Raw genomic sequence first — 17564 nt, forward strand, 5'->3', positions numbered from 1 at the left:
CACAAATCTACACTGGAATTGTTTACGAAGAAGATAGTGAATGTTCCTGTGTGGCTAAATTTTACAGTTTTGACTTAAATCTGCTTGAAAATCTATGGCAAGACTTTAAGATTGCTGTCTAGCCATGATCCCCAACACCTTGACATAGCATGAAGAATGTAAGAGTTATGGGCAAATATTGCACAATACAGGTATGCAAAGGTCTTATGAGACTTACCCAAGAAGACACAGCTGTAATCACTGCCAAAGGTGTTTCTAACATGTATCGACTCAGGGGGGTGAATACTTATATAATCAAGGTAAATCTGTTTTTTTTTCATTAATCTTAAAAAAAATAAAAATAGAATTGTTCTACTTTAACAGAGTAACTTGTGTAGATCGTTGACAAAATTACAACTAAATCATTTTAATCCCACTTTGTAACAATCAAATGTGATTGGGGGCAAGGGGGGGTGTAGACTTTCTATAGGCACTGCATCTGATGCTGTCTGGCCAAACTGATTATGGCTTCAGATACATAGGCTACATATAGTAAGACAGAGAGGCGCTGTTTCGCTCACTCTGATGCTTTCTCCAATGAGATAGTTTCAGCCACTTACGAATTGAAGGAAAGTTGGCAGGTGCACAGTGCACTGTTCAGATGCTAGAATTATTTTGGGATAATTTTAAGTGATTTGTTGACAATCAGATTAAAATAAATGACTGGTTCATGGCACATTAAAAGGTAATACATTTTTACAGTTAAATTACATGTCTTTACTATAAATCCATTTTTGGGGAGGAGCAGGACCTCTGCCTTGGACCTCCAAATCACTAAGTCCACCCCGACTATGCTTTTTACTTTATGCATCTAAATCATATGGCTGAGTCTACCTTTAAATTATGATTTGAATCCTAACCATGAAGATTTTTGTAACCAATTTGGACTTTGTGGCTACTATAGAAGCTAATGGGAACCTAATTACAGAAGGAATCCATTGAGCAGGAAGCCCAGGTGTGCGCCTGCGCAATACAGCGCGAGCTAACCACAGCCAAAATATTACTTAACGGTAAATACAATGGACAATTTTGTCCTTATCGCAACATACATCATAAACCGAAAAACAGGTGTGCCCCATACTTTAAATGTTAAAAACAATTCATCTTTGTGCAAAAGCTCAAAGCAGTTTCTGTAGGATGTGATATAGTGCAATTCAGTCCATGGCAGATAAAGGCTGAAAACAAATCCAATAATTTAAAATAACCACATTTCACCGAAGCCTTTTAGTCTTCGAAAAGTTCAGAGTTAAACAGTGCAAAAACATTGCATATGCTTCACCCGGGATCCTTATTATGAATTTGGGACAGCAATACATTGGAAAACACACAATAACAACTAGCTAGCTGGCACGAACGACACAGAACACTATGCGATGGTGTAGTCGCACCTCCCCACAGCAGCTCGCGCTTTTCAAACTATACCTGAAGATGTGTCTTGAAGATATCTCTCCAACTGTGGAAATGTAAGCTCCGGTAGATCCAGCAAAGCTCCATACCGCTCTAGAAAAGAGCATATCACGGCGTAGCTTGGGCACAAATCGGAGGAAAAACCCGCCGATGGAGCCGAGGCAGCCATCTTTTCCAATGGTGGAGCAGCAGACTCTAAAAGCTCGGAGGACCAATGACTGCCCACAATTCACCGCGTCAAAGAAAATAGTGGCCCAGAGGTCTTTGCGGTAAAAACTCAAATTACTAATGTAAAGAATATGCGCGGGGAATGATCGCGCAGTGATAATTTAGGCACTGATGAAGGTGTGAACTGTTTCACATTTTGACATAGGTAGGCAATTTAGCCCAAACGAACTAATGTAAAGTCCTTCATACAGTGGCTCGTACGCAGCTGCCATTTTGTAGCAACTTACATTTTTATACAACGTAGCTTGCTGAACTTGTACAATGTGGAACACTGCCTATTGGTTATTATATAAATGCAGCTACTTGTAACATTTAACGCAACCAACACTCATATTAGTGGCAATATCATTTCGGGAAGACTGCATAAGTATGTTTTCCATGCAAAACTGTTTCACACATCTAAAACATGATTTTGGTAATGACTTAGAAGTCAATTACCTTGGTTTTTCAACTGCAGTGAGTGATGGTAAATACTGACACAGGTAATGTTACACTATAGATGCAAAAGTATGTGGACATCCCTTCAAATTAGTGGATTCGGCTATTTCAGCCACACCCGTTGCTGGCAGGTGTATAAAATCGAGCACACAGCCATGCAATCTCCATAGACAAACATTGGCAGTAGAATGGCCTTACTGAAGTGCTCAGTGACTTTCAACATGGCACCGTCATAGGATGCCACCTTTCCAACAAGTCAGTTCGTAAAGTATCTGCCCTGGTCAACTGTAAGTGCTGTTATTGTGAAGTGGAAACGTCTAGGAGCAACAATGGCTCAGCCGCGAAGTGGTAGGTCGCAAACTCACAGAACGGGACCACCGAGTGTGGAAATGCGTATAAATCGCCTGTCCTCGGTCGCAACACTCACTACCAAGTTCCAAACTGCCTCTGGAAGCAACGTCAGCACAATAACTGTATGTCGGGAGCTTCATGAAATGGGTTCCCATGGCCGAGCAGCCGCACACAAGCCCAAGATCACCAGTCGGCTGGGGTGGTGTAAAACTCGCCGCCATTGGACTCTGGAGCAGTGGAAACGCGTTCTCTGGAGTGATGAATCACGCTTCTCCATCTGGCAGTCCGTCGGACTAATCTGGGTTTGGTGAATGCCAGGAGAACGCTACCTGCCCGAATACTTAGGGCCAACTGTAAAGTTTGGTGGAGGAGGAATAATGATCTGGGGCTGTTTTTCATGGTTTGGGCTAGGCGAAGGGAAATCTTAACGCTACACCATACAATGACATTCTAGACGATTCTGTGTTCCAACATTGTGGCAACAGTTTGGGGAAGGCCCTTTCCTGTTTCAGCATGACAATGCCCCCATGCACAAAGCAAGGTCCATACAGAAATGGTTTGTCGAGATCAGTGCGGAAGAACTTGACTGGCCTGCAGAACCCTGACCTCAACCCCATAAAACACCTTTGGGATGAATTGGAACGCAGGCTGCGAGCCAGGCCTAATCGCCCATCAGTGCCGACTTCCCCTCTAATGCTCGTGGCTGAATGGAAGCAAGTCCGCGCAGCAATGTTCCATCTAGTGGAAAGCCTTTCCAGAAGAGTGGAGGCTGTTGTAGCAGCGGGGGGGGGACCAACTCCATATTAATACCCATGATTTTGGGTATTCAAAAAAAAAAATGTATGCACGCATGACTGTAAGTCGCTTTGGATAAAAGCGTCTGCTAAATGGCATATTATTATTATTATTGTTTGACAAGCAGGTGTCCACATACTTTGGCATACAAAATGTTCCAGATTTTGTTATTTACATTACACACGCATATATTTGTAATTCACACAGACCTATAATAGGGTGGAAATTGACAGAACACTTGTTATTTTGCTCAACTTTTTAACCACCATTATGAAAAATGAAGTAAAAGTAACAGTTTGGCGATAGGTTGTAACATTTGACAGCAACTACATTCTAGATGCTGTTGGCTGGGTATCAAGATAACCTAAGTGACTTCCAAATTACTTTATAAAGGCAAAGGCTCCGTTTTAAAGCAAGCATTGTGTAACTTCCCATAGTGAAAGGCAATTTGGTCAAATAATTTCAAAGACAAAACATTTCCAAACATTTACTTTTTATTTCTCTCTCAACACTTGACAAGGGTATTTGGAGCATTTCCAGTTGGCTCATGATGACCTGTAAAATAATAGGGAAAATTAGATAATCATTCAGACATTTTGCCACCTTAAACCTTTAAGATTCCTTTCAGGCAATGTATAGATTTATGACCATGGCAATGGGCGACGTGGTGTCAAAAACCAAGCGTCCCTGCTAGCCGTGGGATGCAGACAGACAGGGATAGTAGGGAACAGGGTTTCTGTGTTCAGTGGGAACGACAACGCAGCACTGTGCAAGCTGTGGAACTTATCCTGCCTTACATTGAAAAAAAGGAGACGCTGGTTTGGGGCTCCCTCATGGTTATGCTGTGGGGACGGGTGTCGCAGGTGCGACGGCAGCGGCCTCCGGCTTGGCTCCCTTCTGCTCTGAGATGGGGGTAGAGGGGACCTGCTCGTCCTTGGGCTCCACAATGCTCACGTGGTCAGGGAGAGGCTTCTTGGGGCCGATCTTACCGCTGGGATCCCAGGGCAGCATGATCTTCACCTTGATCCCCAGCACACCTTTGGACAGGCAGAACAGATTGCACCTCAAGTATTTGTCACCATTTCATCACTTCTCATTTCTGGTCCTGTTGCATAAGACAAGTCGTCTTGATTAGTGTTGTCACTATATCAACCTTTTACTAACGATACCATGGGGGGGAAATCAGTGGCCTAGCGTCCTGTTAGCCCTGTCCCCGAGACGCTTGTTCCTGTTCCTGAGTTCGTATAGACAGTGGCAAGTCAAACTGAAATACTTTTTCAAGTACTAATATCTATTTTCATGGACCATCAATTTGTTAGTTAACATTATGCAATTGTTTCCAGTTGCCACCAGATGGCAGTATATTGCCACAACCTAAAAAAAAAAAATACAGTATTCATCACTACCTTACAAGTTCTACTAAATAATATGTTGTTTCCCTACTTATTTACTACATACATGAGTGGGATGTCAGTACTGATGATTTTGTAATTTGAGTAGTGATTAGCAGAGTTGAGAGACATGCCTACTGGTGAACACACATTTCCTATTCGCATTACTACACAATTCCAGCTTAATTACTGTTTTTATTGGGCATCTACTACTTAATAGCTACAACAAAAAAAAGTCTTGCTTCCGACTGCAGCTTTAGTGTCGCTGGTCGGGAGAAGGGCGGGTGGGCTGTGTGAGGGAGCATGTGAACGGCCACCAGAACGCCAGGCGCACGGCTGCTGCTTGATAAAGCGGATTACTGCGGCCACCCCATGAATGAGGCTATTGGCAAAAAAGCTCAGGAGGCCGTTGCAGAGAAAAAGTTACAATGTAGAACTTGCGCCAGCGCAGGATGCAGCGTTGTCTTTCCCCCTTCATGTGGCTCTTCAGGGTCGATTCACCAATGGTCACAATGTTTGGTTATTATCTGTTCTCCTCTCATTTTAATGCAAGTACTTTTGAAGTTCCAACTTGAGAAAATGTCTGATTTAAGGTATTCCAGTACTTGAAGTTCAGAGTTCCAAATTCAAGTACTTTAAGCACCTCAAGCGCGTTGTGCGAACCCTGCGTTTTTTCCTAAACTGTCTACGTATGTGCTGCGCAAAAACCTGTCACAAATTCACTTCTATTCAATAAAACACATTGAATTTAACTTAACTGTTCAGTGTAAAATAGAATACTGCATAGAATGGCTGATTTGCTCATATTTGCAAAGGCCTACCCGTGATTTGGTTGGAGTGATGGAAGGAAGGAATATACATGCATAATCTGCATGTCATTGTGGCAGTAAGGGGAAAAACACTGCATGAAACATTATTTACTCTTCAGTTAACAGACACTCTCCCGCCCTTCCTCACACACACCACTCTCGCACAAACACACGCACCACTCTCCCACAAACACACGCACATTGCTCACAACTTATAAAACATTAGGCACCAAACAGAATTTAAGGAGCACCAGAAAGAAATTGATTTTTGATATAGTTTAGGCTTACATTAGGCCTATATGAAATCTACCTTTGAAGCGCATCTCATGAGTATCAGACCCTTTTCTTTTCTTCCTGTGTTAATGACACTTGCCTAGACACTGTCAAGTTACCAGGTTGTTAGCTAGCTAGGTAAACTGACTGAACGTTTTCTTTGCCCTCTCTGGGACTCAGAGGCTGCATGACAGTGAACTTGTAAAATCTACTCAGACTGGCCTGTGCTCTTGGTTATAACAGGTGATGAATTTATACAATGTGTCAACATTGCTCGCTCGGCGCACTGTTCCAATTGAACAAATCTAACAATACTCATCAGGGTCTGCATCCCCATTCGCCATCAAGGCTGAATTATATTTTAAAAACTGATGGAGGAATAGATGATCATGAAGAGCGGACAGAGAGAAGCAGGTGCGTGAGGGCTGGTAGAGGATGCAGCTGGCTGATTACAGCTGCCACACGTGATATGTGCATGAAAGTGAAGTGGATATTATTAGACATGCGCATACAAGAGACTAGTGGCTGTTGCTTAAACTCAACTGAATTTAGAAACAAAACTGACTTCATAAAATTTTTATAACTGGTGCCAGCAGGTTCTTTAGATCAGGAGGGCTGAAAAATGTGGTAGTATCATATGAAACGATACTACAGTATTCTAAAATGTTGGTATCATAAGTATCATGACGTTTTGGTACAGTGATATTACTGTGGTACCGGTATACTGTGCAACACTAGTCTTGACCTGGCCCATCTAACGCCCGATCCACACTATAGGGCCGATCCGAACCATATGGAGCTAGCTCGGATCATTTCTTCTCACTGTGTGCATCCCAATAATATCGCCCTTCTCTTGAACTGTGCATTCATTCCCTACTTCCCACAAATCTAAAAACATTGAATTGGTAGAAGCATGGGCTAGTGGGAGTTTCCACCATATGTCTTATACCAGTCATTTCCTTTCAAATCAGTTAAGGGAAGTAAGTGAACAAGTGCACACTTTGGGATGAATAAGAGATCATTGTGATATAGCCACATTATCCATTCCAGCACAGTTCTAACAACCATGGTGGATGCGTAAAGAGGCCAGTCCAGACAGCTTGGGCCTATAGTGTGAATCAGGCATAAAACCCCAGGGTGACCTCACCTTGACGGAGCAGCACATGGCGGACAGCGGTGTCGACGTAGTAGTTAACGGGGTCCCCACTGTGGATCATGAGGCCATCCACGAACTTCATGGATTTGGCCCTCTGGCCCCTGAGCTTTCCAGAGACCACCACCTCGCAACCCTTGGACCCGCTCTCCATGATGAAGCGCAGGACACCATAGCAGGCTCTGCAACACCAAAACAAGCAGAATTAAAAACACCATATATTCTTACAAGTCCCGGGACTTCAACTCTGCCAGACAGTGCCATGAAAAATATGACAACGATATACAACAGATAATTGTAGTCTTGATCTCCTAAACTCCATTCATCCCACCCTTTAGAGTAGCGTGTCAAATATTGACTTTCACAATGAGATTGCGCTCTAACACTGGGATCTTCCAGTTTCAACTAACACCTAAAATAATAACTTAAGTCACAAGCACCACTGCCTCACTTCACTATCTTTTCATTAAAGGTTTGACAGGAATGTCCATTCAAGTACTCATGAAAATTATGCATTAGTCTTTTAAAAGATGAAACATGGCTGAAGGCAAAAGGTTTACAGTACACAACTGAAAACAAAACTTTACATTTTCACAGCACTTGACATACTCCACAAACACATCTTAAGAGTTTGAAATGTTGTCAGTGCTTATACATTTTACCTGCTAAATAGTTGCATTTCAAAAAAATTAGAGCAGGGATTTTTTGCCATTGAAATCCTTGCGAGGGCCATTATAGTTGCAGGTACACATTTTGAGCAGAGTAAAAAAATAACAAAACTCCCCGGGATGAAAAACGCTTTCAGTGTAAACTCAAATGCCTAAAAAATATAATATTTTAGAACTAACAATCAACAAAATAAAAACTAGACAGTCAGGGAGAATTGAACATTCCAAAAACCATGAATTTAGCAGTATTGATTTAGTTAATTATGTTTGAGCAAAAATACACAGCATTAGCCATAGCAAAATGCATAGAATTGCAGGACTTCTCTCAGCTCCATGGCAACATGTGTAGAATTGCAGGAAAATAGCTTTAATGCGGCTATAAAAGAAGAAAATCAGCCCTTGGAATCATTGTTTATTTATTTTAATCCTTTTGAAACAGAAAAAAACCCTGTACAGTACTTGTCGAATACAAACCTTTAATCAAGTACTTGCCATAGTTCGCATTAGAAAAAAACAGGGCAAAGATCCTCACCTGCGGACAGCCAGACCCCCAAGAAGCTTGTAGCGCAGAGACTCGGCCTGGGCGATGGCGCACAGACCACGAGTGGCAACCTTCTCAGCATACAGCTGATGGCAAGAAAAACACAGTATGTTGCAAACTTTTCACAGAGCAGAAACAGTGTTTAGGGGACGAGACGACAATGGTAGAATTTCTGGTAGTATTTGACAAGGAATGAGCCACAAGCAAATAGTAACTTTATAGTCACCCACCACCCCTCAAATATAATATGGTCCTCTCCCACATGTTTCTGAAGCAATGAAAACAAAAATGTAGCGACCTATCATGGCCATAACATGACAATGGGTGGCCTTGGCGTCTGAAACCAAGCATTCCTTACCTCAACACTGCCCTCTGGGAAGCCAAACCTCTTCTGGACCACTGCAGTCAGCTCACGGATACGACGCCCCTTCTCACCAAGCACGTTCTGTGTCCTGGAGAAAAAGTATATGGTCTGTTCGCACCTCACCAGTTTGAGTCAACTCACTGGCTCTCTCTCAGCAGTAGTGTCCGTTATCAGAGACAACTTTCTAAAAATCTAAATTTGTCAGATATTCAAACCTCATGTGGTCATATGTGGAGAAAAGTCCACGTTCCCACCCATTGCAGAAAATGCATTGAAAATATAGGGAACATTATTTCATTCACCATGAACGGCAATCAGCACGCACTCACTAATTCCCCCCCACAGATACAGCTATAAGCCACAACCCAAAATAAAGGGACCAGATATGCACCATGTAATTTACAGATTTGCAGTGCTAAGCTTTTTTTTTATTCATTTGGTGTTTTTACATTTTAGTCATTTAGCAGACGCTCTTATCCAGAGCGACTTACAGTTAGTGAGTGCATACATTTTTCATACTGTTCAGGCATATAGCAGGACATTCATCTTGACAGACTACTTTTGAGGTCAAAACATCTGACAAACTTTGATTTTGGAGTAGAATGTGCCAGTCTGCCACAAATCCTCTGGTTTTGATATCCAGGTTTTTGGACTCACCTGGTAGCCAGGATGATGATTTCAGTCCTGGTTGGGGTGACACGAACCTCCACACCAGAGTAGCCATCCTCAGCGAGCTCTCTGGTGAGGAACTCGTTCAGTTCAGCTTTGAAGATGCCATCAGCGACAAACTGTAAAAATATGAAGACAGGAGGAGGGTGAGTGAGGTCATCAGCAGGTAACTTAGCAGGGACAAAGTTTGAAAGACAGCATCCTGGCTACTCATTACATCAATCATTAGACATACCAAGGATACTGTATCCTGTCTAACCAAAGTAAAGATTGGAATGCTACATGTACACTTCGATCATATTAAAAAATACAGTTTAACTCTCCTGGTCCAAACGAGAGAACCCCATCTATCCGGAAGTAACTTATTTTCCCAACGCACCTATTATCTGGCCTCACAGGCATGTTGATGTTTTATGGAGATCTGCTGTAATATTGTACAAACTAAACTTTCATGGCCAGGATAATACCCTGTAAATTGGGGATTTAGTGACATTTTGAAGATGCGGATAAGGTAGGTACCGGTGGGTTAGCAAAGTAATTAGTTAGTTAACATCTTTAGACAACTACACTGGTCAATGAGGAATATATTTCAGCACACTACAGTATGGGATCATGTGCGCGTGCTGCCTAGCATGCTAGGTCACCAGCCGTAGCTTTTTAAAAAAACTACAGAAAATCTTACATCTACTCACAGGACATGTTACCGCAGTAACAAACTGCTTAACTATAAGGATGTTTTCGATTTATGTGAAGTCAAATCTCTAAAAGTAAAGATAAATCTTCACAAACCTTCCTCTTCTTAGATATCTGCACCGCCATCTTGGGACGTGTCGTAGACCGGAAAGACTGTTCCGTCTTCCCGGAAATAATCATATGCTTTTGGTTTCATATAAACGCATGAGCATTGCCAGATTCGCCTCTTCCTCACTGCGTTAGGTAGAATAGCTGAAATATGTACAAAATGTAATTGATCTGGAATGTTATACCATTAAATATATTTCCGTGAAGTAGTGTACTTTTTAGTTTATCAGTGCATTGTTGTCTTGGAAAAAATACTTTCCCGAATTCTTTCGTCTTGTTCATACCCAGAAGTACACGCCCCCTCATATAATATTCACAAGGCTTAAGGTGTGTTTACTGTGAAAGGAAGACAAAAAAAAACTAACGTTAGCTAAGATGCCGAAGTTTGCATGCCAATGTAACAAACTCAATAACAACAGAACAAAGTTGGCTTGCATTAGCTGGCTAGCAACTGTTGGGTGTGTGAGTTTGTGTGGTCCAAACCTTTTTGCATACAGTTAAGGCAGTGTTTCCCAAACTCGGTGCACGTTTTGGCACTACACAGCTGATTCAAATAATCAACGAATCATCAAGCCTTGATCATTTGAATCAGCTGTGTAGTGTTAGGGCAAAAACCAAAACGCGCACCCCTTGGGGTCCGGAGGACCGAGTTTGGGAAATGTTGAGTTAAGGTGTTGGATTGACAGAGGCTGCCGTCTGGGCCGGCAGCCTTGCGAGGGTTAACACGCTTAAATGTCTTACTCACGTCGGCCACTGAGAAGGAGAGCCTACAGTCCTTGGTAGTGGACCACGTCGGTGGCACTGTGTTAACCTCAAATCGGGCGAAGAAGGTGTTTAGCTTGTCCGGAAGCAAGACGTCGGTGTCGGCGACGTGGCTGGTTTTCCTTCTGTAGTCTGTGATTGTCTGTAGACCCTGCTACATGCGTCTCGTGTCTGAGCCGTTGAATTGCGACTCCACTTTGTCTCTATACTGACGTTTTGCCTGTTTGATTGCCTTGCGGAGTGAATAGCTACACTGTTTGTATTCTGCCATATTCCCAGTCACCTTGCATTGGTTAAATGCGGTGGTTCGCGCTTTCAGTTTTGCGCGAATGCTGCCATCTATCCATAGTTTCTGCTTAGGGTAGGTGTTAATAGTTACAGTGGGCACAACATCTCCTATACACTTTCTGATAAACTCAGTCACTGTTTCAGTGTATTCGTCTAAATTATTTTCGCAAGCTACCCAGAACATATCCCAGTCCACGTGATCAAAACAATCTTGAAGCGTGGATTCGGATTGGTCAGACCAGCGTTGAATAGTCCTTAGCACGGGTACTTCCTGTTTGAGTTCCTGCCTATAGGAAGGGAGGAGCAAAATGGAGTCGTGGTCAGATTTGCCGAAAGGAGGGCGGGGGAGGATATTTTAAGCATCCCGGAAGTTCGAATAGCAATGGTTTTAGCCGCGCGAGTACAACAGTCGATATGTTGATAGAACTTCGGCAGCCTAGTCCTCAAATTGGCTTTGTTAAAATCCCGAGCTACAATAAATGCAGCCTCAGGATATGTGGTTTCCAGTTTGCATAAAGTCCAGTGTAGTTCTTTGAGGGCCGTCGTGGTATCGGCTTGAGGGGGGATTTTAAAGGCTGTGGCTATAACCAAGGAAAATTATCTTGGGAGATAATACGGTCAGCATTTGATTGTGAGGTATTCTAGGTCGGATGAACAAAAGGATTTGAGTTCCTGTATGTTACTACAATTACACCATGAGTCGTTAATCATGAAACACACACCTCCGCTCTTCTGCTTCCCGGAGAGATATTTATTTCTGTCTGCGCGATGAACTGAGAACCCATCTGGCTGGACCGATTTCGACAGAATGTCCCTTGAGAGCCATGTTTCGGTGAAACAAAGTATGTTACAGACCCTTATGTCTCTCTGGAAAGAAACCCTTGCCCTGAGCTCGTCAACTTTGTTATCCAAAGACTTAACATTTGCGAGTAATATACTCGGAAGCGGTGGGTGGTGTGTGCGCCTTCTAAGTCGAACCAGCAGGCCGCTCCGAGTGCCTCTTCTCTGCCGGCAATGTTTTGGGTCAGCCTCTGGAATCAGTTCCATTGCCCTTGGGAGAGCGAACAAAGGATTGCTTCGGGAAAGTCGCATTCCTGGTCGTAATGCTGGTAGTTCTGATGAGTTACTGCAGCTCTGATATCCAATAGTTTTTCCCGGCTGTATGTAATGATACAAAACATTTTCTGAGCTAATAATGTAAAAAAGAATACATAAACAAACCAAATACCGCAAAGTTTCCTAAGAGCTAGTCGCGAGGCCGCCATCTTCGTCAGTGCCAAACAAAAGGCCATAGGACTATTTAGGAAGTACATTTCCTTGGAAAGGTAACTGCCCCGTGCTTCTCCTCCCATGCATAGGCTATAGCCTACTCTATTTAATTGAGACCACATGTGCACCTGATCTCGCAGGTATGGCTACTGAACTGAAAGCAGCAAGAATGATGACAGCGACACTTGCTATGTTTTGCATAGGCCTATAGGATATAGCCTACCTTTTAGGAGGACGATTTTCAGGCAGAGACAAATAAATGGGTAATCCATACTTATTAAAAAAGAAAACGAGCAACACTTGCTCGCCATAGTAGCCTAACCTATGGACGCATTGTACCTTTTCAATGATGATAAAAAAAATTGATTGCACTTCAACTCACGTTGGTCGAGTGCCCTCCACTTCTTTCCATTATCAATATTTATATACAGACACTGTTGTAAACTACAGTCTAATCAGCCGGCCGCGACCGGGAGACTCATGGGCGGCGCACAATTGGCCCAGCGTCGTCCAGGGTAGGGGAGGGAATGGCCGGCAGGGATGTAGCTCAGTTGATAGAGCATGGCGTTTGCAACGCCAGGGTTGTGGGTTCGATTCCCACAGGGGGCCAGTATAAAAAAAATATGTAAGTCGCTCTGGATAAGAGCGTCTGCTAAATGACTAAAATGTAATGTAAATGTAAGTTAATTTCATATTCAAATTAACTGCCATGTGATTCTCCGCCCATGTAGGCAGCCTACTCTATTTAAATGAGACCACACATACAGTGCCTTGCGAAAGTATTCATCCCCCTTGGCATTTTTCCTATTTTGTTACATTACAACCTGTAATTTAAACATATTTTTATTGGGATTTCATGTAATGGACATACACAAAAGTCAAAATTGGTGAAGTGAAATGAAAAAAATAACTTGTTTAAAAAAATTCTAAAAAATAAATAAAGGAAAAGTGGTGCGTGCATATGTATTCACCCCCTTTGCTATGAAGCCCCTAAATAGGATCTGATGCAAACAATAACCTTCAGAAGTCACATAATTAGTTAGATTGCACACAGGTGGACTTTATTTCAGAGTCACATGATCTCAGTATATATATATATATACACCTGTTCTGAAAGGCCCCAGAGTCTGCAACACCACTAAGTAAGGGGCACCACCAAGCAAGCGGCACCATGTAGACCAAGGAGCTCTCCAAACATGTCAGGGACAATGTTGTAGAGAAGTACAGATCAGGGTTGGGTTATAAAATAATATCCGAAACTTTGAACATCCCATGGAGCACCATTAAATCCATAATAAAAAATTGAAATAATATGGCACCACAACAAACCTGCCAAGAGAGGGCCGCCCACCAAAACTCACGGACCAGGCAAGGAGGGCATTAATCAGAGGCAACAAAGAGACCAAAGATAACCCTGAAGGAGCTGCAAAGCTCCACAGCGGAGATTGGAGTATCTGTCCATAGGACCACTTTAAGCCGTACACTCCACAGAGCTGGGCTTTACAGAAGAGTGGCCAGAAAAAAGCCATTGCTTAAAGAAAAAAATAAGCAAACACGTTTGGTGTTCGCGCAAATTGAAGGAATGATGGATGGTGCTAAATACAGGGAAATTCTTGAGGGAAATCTGTTTCAGTCTTCCAGAGATTTGAGACTGGGACGGAGGTTCACCTTCCAGCATGACAATGACCCTAAGCATACTGCTAAAGCAACACTCAAGTGGTTAAAGGGGAACCATTTAAATGTCTTGGAATTACTTTGGGGGGGGGGGGGGGAATAGTTATGCACGCTCAAGTTCTGTTTTTTTGTCTTATTTCTTGTTTACCAAAAAATATATTTTGCATCTTCAAAGTGGTAGGCATGTTGTGTAAATCAGCTGATACAAACCCCCCAAAAATCAATTTTAATTCCAGGTTGTAAGGCAACAAAATAGGAAAAATGCCAAGGGGGGTGAATACTTTCGCAAGCCACTGTACTATGCACACTTGAACTCTCACGCCCAACTAGGAGAGGTAGGCTACTGAAGTTGAAGCAGCGAGTGTATGAATAATGTGAAAAATATGTGCTTTTAATACAATAGGTAGGCTAACACATACAAAGCAGAAAGAGGACCGTTTCCAAATAGTCTGTGGGACAACAAAACATTTTCATCCCAATGTCGTCTGACCACCCGCAGCATGAAAAATGCAGACCGCGCTACAATGATCTCTGTCGGGACCCGCAGGTCCCGCAGGCATCCCGGGAATGCAGCTCTAGTGCAGTCAGTACACAACACTATGCTCATCATGTCTTAGCAGGATCAGATGGTGACATTGTTCCCATCAGGGTCAGACAGCCAGGGAAGACCAGTCTACGGAGCTCGGGTGAATTTTGCAGTATATTAACAATATCAGTGAATGATACAAAGTTCCATCTTGAATTGATGGGTAGACCTACAGTAGCTACAGGACAGCAGCTTAAGCTTAAAGCTACAGTCTGGGATCTGGGAGTAATGGTAATTTCAATTATTGAACCATTATATTATCCAAGAATAGAATCAATGTATAAATATACACCAAGGTAATTATTTGTCATGCCTCATTTTAGAAGGATCAGATGGTGACATGGGTCTCAGCAGGGTCAGGCAGCCAGGGAAGACCAGTATGTGATGGAGGTGAAGTGAATTTTTGCAGATATAATACTTTATTCTCTCTGTGCAGCAAACACTGGACAAGCCAGATGCTATTTTAAGGCAGTCTGACAAACATCCAAAGTTGATTTCCAAACTGTATCAAGGGTTGATCGAGGCTTTTCCCGATGACACAAAACATGTCAAACAAAAATGTGAGGAAGACCTGGTAAAGAGTATGTTCTTTTATCTCAGCATGTCTACAGATTCTCCCTTCTCCCTGTTTTTGTTTGCTTGGAAATGTTGACACTGAAGACTGTCATCTGAAGAAACTTTGTAACCAAGCATTTATAGCGGCTAAGTAATACAATGCCATTAATTGGAAGGTTGGTTATCCTCTCACAATGTCACATTATGTATCACTAGATTTTATTTATTACAAGATTAAGAGCATACTGGGCAACTTTCATAAGGTCTGGATGCCTTATATGGAATACAGTACAACTAAAGGAGTCTGTATTGAAAACATGCCGAGGGGAGATACCTACAGTGCCTTCGGAAAGTATTCAGACCCCTTGACCTTTTCCACATTTTGTTACGTTACAGCCTTATTCTAAAATGTATTTTAAAAAACATTTATCAATCTACACACAATACCCCATAATGACGAAGTGAAAACAAATGTTTCGAAATTTTTCCAAATGTATTACAAATAAAAAACTGAAGAAACGTATTTACGTAAGTATTCAGCCCCATTGCTGAGGCTCGAAATTGAGCTCAGGTGCATCCTGTTTCCATTGATCATCCTTGAGTTGTTTCTACAACAGTCCACCTGTGGTAAATTCAATTGCTTGGACATGATTTGGAAAGGCACACACCTGTCTATATAAGGTCCCACAGTTGACAGTGCTGTCAGAGCAAAAACCAAGCCATGAGGTTGAAGGAATTGTACGTAGAGCTCCGTCATTCGCGTGAGGAAGAGACGGAGATATCGCGGACGCAGATCCGGGTGCCTTGTAAGGATCCGACGGCGAGCGAGTAAACTGCCTCTTCCATCAATCCTATTAGCCAACGTTCAAGCTTTTGAGAATAAAATGGACGATTTAAGATTACGGTTATCCTACCAACGGGACATTAAAAACTGTAATATCTTATGTTTCACGGAGTCGTGGCTGAATGACAACAATGATAACATTGAGCTAGCAGGCTATACGCTACATCGGCAGGACAGAACGGCTGACTCTGGTAAGACAAGGGGTGGCGGTCTGTGTATATTTGTAAACAACAGCTGGTGCACAAAATCAAATACTAAGGAAGTCTCGAGGTTTTGCTCGCCTGAGGTAGAGTATCTTATGATAAGCTGTAGACCACACTATTTACCAAGAGAGTTTTCATCTATATTTTTCATAGCTGTCTATTTACCACCACAAACCAATGCTGGCATTAAGATTGCACTGAATGAGTTGTACAAGGCCATTAATCAACAGGAAAACGCTCATCCAGATGCAGCGCTCCTAGTGGCCGGGGACTTTAATGCAGGGAAACTTAAATCCGTTCTACCTAATTTCTACCAGCATGTTAAATGTGCAACCAGAGGGAAAAAAACTCTAGACCACCTTTACTCCACACACAGAGACGCATACAAAGCTCTCCCTCGCCCTCCATTTGGCAAATCTGACCATAACTCTATCCTCCTGATTCCTGCTTATAAGCAAAAACTGAAGCAGGAAGCACCAGTGATTCGGTTAATAAAAAAGTGGTCAGATGACGCAGATGCTAAGCTACAGGACTGTTTTGCTAGCACAGACTGGAACATGTTCCGGGATTCTTCAGACAGCATTGAGGAGTACACCACATCAGTCACTGGCTTCATCAATAAGTGCATCGATGATGTCGTCCCCACAGTGACCGTACGTACATACCCCAACCAGAAGCCATGGATTACAGGAAACATCCGCACTGAGCTAAAGGGTAGAGCTGCCGCTTTCAAGGAACGGGACTCTAACCCGGACGCTTATAAGAAATCCCGCTATGACCTCCGACGAACCATCAAACAGGCAAAGAGTCAATACAGGTCTAAGATTGAATCATACTACACTGGCTCTGACGCTCGTCGGATGTGGCAGGGCTTGAAAACTATTACAGACTACAAAGGGAAGCACAGCCGCGAGCTGCCCAGTGACACAAGCCTACCAGACGAGCTAAACCACTTCTATGCTCGCTTCGAGGCAAGCAACACTGAAGCATGCATGAGAGCACCAGCTGTTCCGGATGACTATGTGATCACGCTCTCCGTAGCCGATGTGAGTAAGACTTTTAAGCAGGTCAACATTCACAAGGCCGCAGGGCCAGACGGATTACCAGGACGTGTACTCCGAGCATGTGCTGACCAACTGGCAAGTGTCTTCACTGACATTTTCAACATGTCCCTGACTGAGTCTGTAATACCAACATGTTTCAAGCAGACCACCATAGTCCCCGTGCCCAAGAACTCTAAGATAACCTGCCTAAATGACTACCGACCCGTAGCACTGACGTCTGTAGCCATGAAGTGCTTTGAAAGACTGGTCATGGCTCACATCAACAGCATAATCCCAGAAACCCTAGACCCACTCCAATTTGCATACCGCCCCAACAGATCCACAGATGATGCAATCTCTATCGCACTCCACACTGCCCTTTCCCACCTGGACAAGAGGAACACCTACGTGAG

The 17564-nt window shown here is 42.9% G+C and overlaps 2 protein-coding genes across 2 annotated transcripts in view; both read right to left on the reverse strand.

Moving 5' to 3' along the window:
* LOC311135988 (remodeling and spacing factor 1-like) overlaps positions 1 to 1630 on the reverse strand; it is a 58514-nt gene extending 56884 nt beyond the window's left edge. Inside the window, exon 1 of the mRNA XM_084170033.1 lies at positions 1462 to 1630. Within this exon, the coding sequence (XP_084026159.1) occupies positions 1462 to 1615 (154 nt within the window). The 5' untranslated portion in view covers positions 1616 to 1630. The remainder of the gene's footprint in view (positions 1 to 1461) is intronic.
* Positions 1631 to 3734: 2104 nt separating this feature from the next.
* Positions 3735 to 10207, reverse strand: LOC311135985 (small ribosomal subunit protein uS3-like). The gene is made up of 7 exons (XM_084170030.1): positions 9916 to 10207; positions 9115 to 9245; positions 8452 to 8545; positions 8085 to 8179; positions 6879 to 7066; positions 4056 to 4295; positions 3735 to 3813 (listed from the first exon to the last, which is right to left on the reverse strand). The coding sequence occupies exons 1-6, from the start codon at positions 9997 to 9999 to the stop codon at positions 4096 to 4098; spliced, it is 792 nt and encodes a 263-aa protein (XP_084026156.1). The 5' UTR covers positions 10000 to 10207; the 3' UTR covers positions 3735 to 3813; positions 4056 to 4095.
* Positions 10208 to 17564: the final 7357 nt, after the last annotated feature.

This window comes from Coregonus lavaretus (assembly GCF_964263955.1).
Source record: "Coregonus lavaretus genome assembly, chromosome: 10".
Classification (NCBI taxonomy): domain Eukaryota; kingdom Metazoa; phylum Chordata; class Actinopteri; order Salmoniformes; family Salmonidae; genus Coregonus; species Coregonus lavaretus.

What these genes read in the sequence shown, in the direction of transcription:
- LOC311135985 (XM_084170030.1), bottom strand. Translation starts at nt 9,999, where the DNA reads ATGATTATTTCCGGGAAGACGGAACAGTCTTTCCGGTCTACGACACGT. An exon ending in ATCATCATCCTGGCTACCAG is followed by an intron (nt 8,546 to 9,114) that starts GTGAGTCCAAAA and finishes CTTTTTCTCCAG; the next exon opens with GACACAGAACGTGCTTGGTG. An exon ending in CCATGTGCTGCTCCGTCAAG is followed by an intron (nt 4,296 to 6,878) that starts GTGAGGTCACCC and finishes GCCTGTCCAAAG; the next exon opens with GTGTGCTGGGGATCAAGGTG.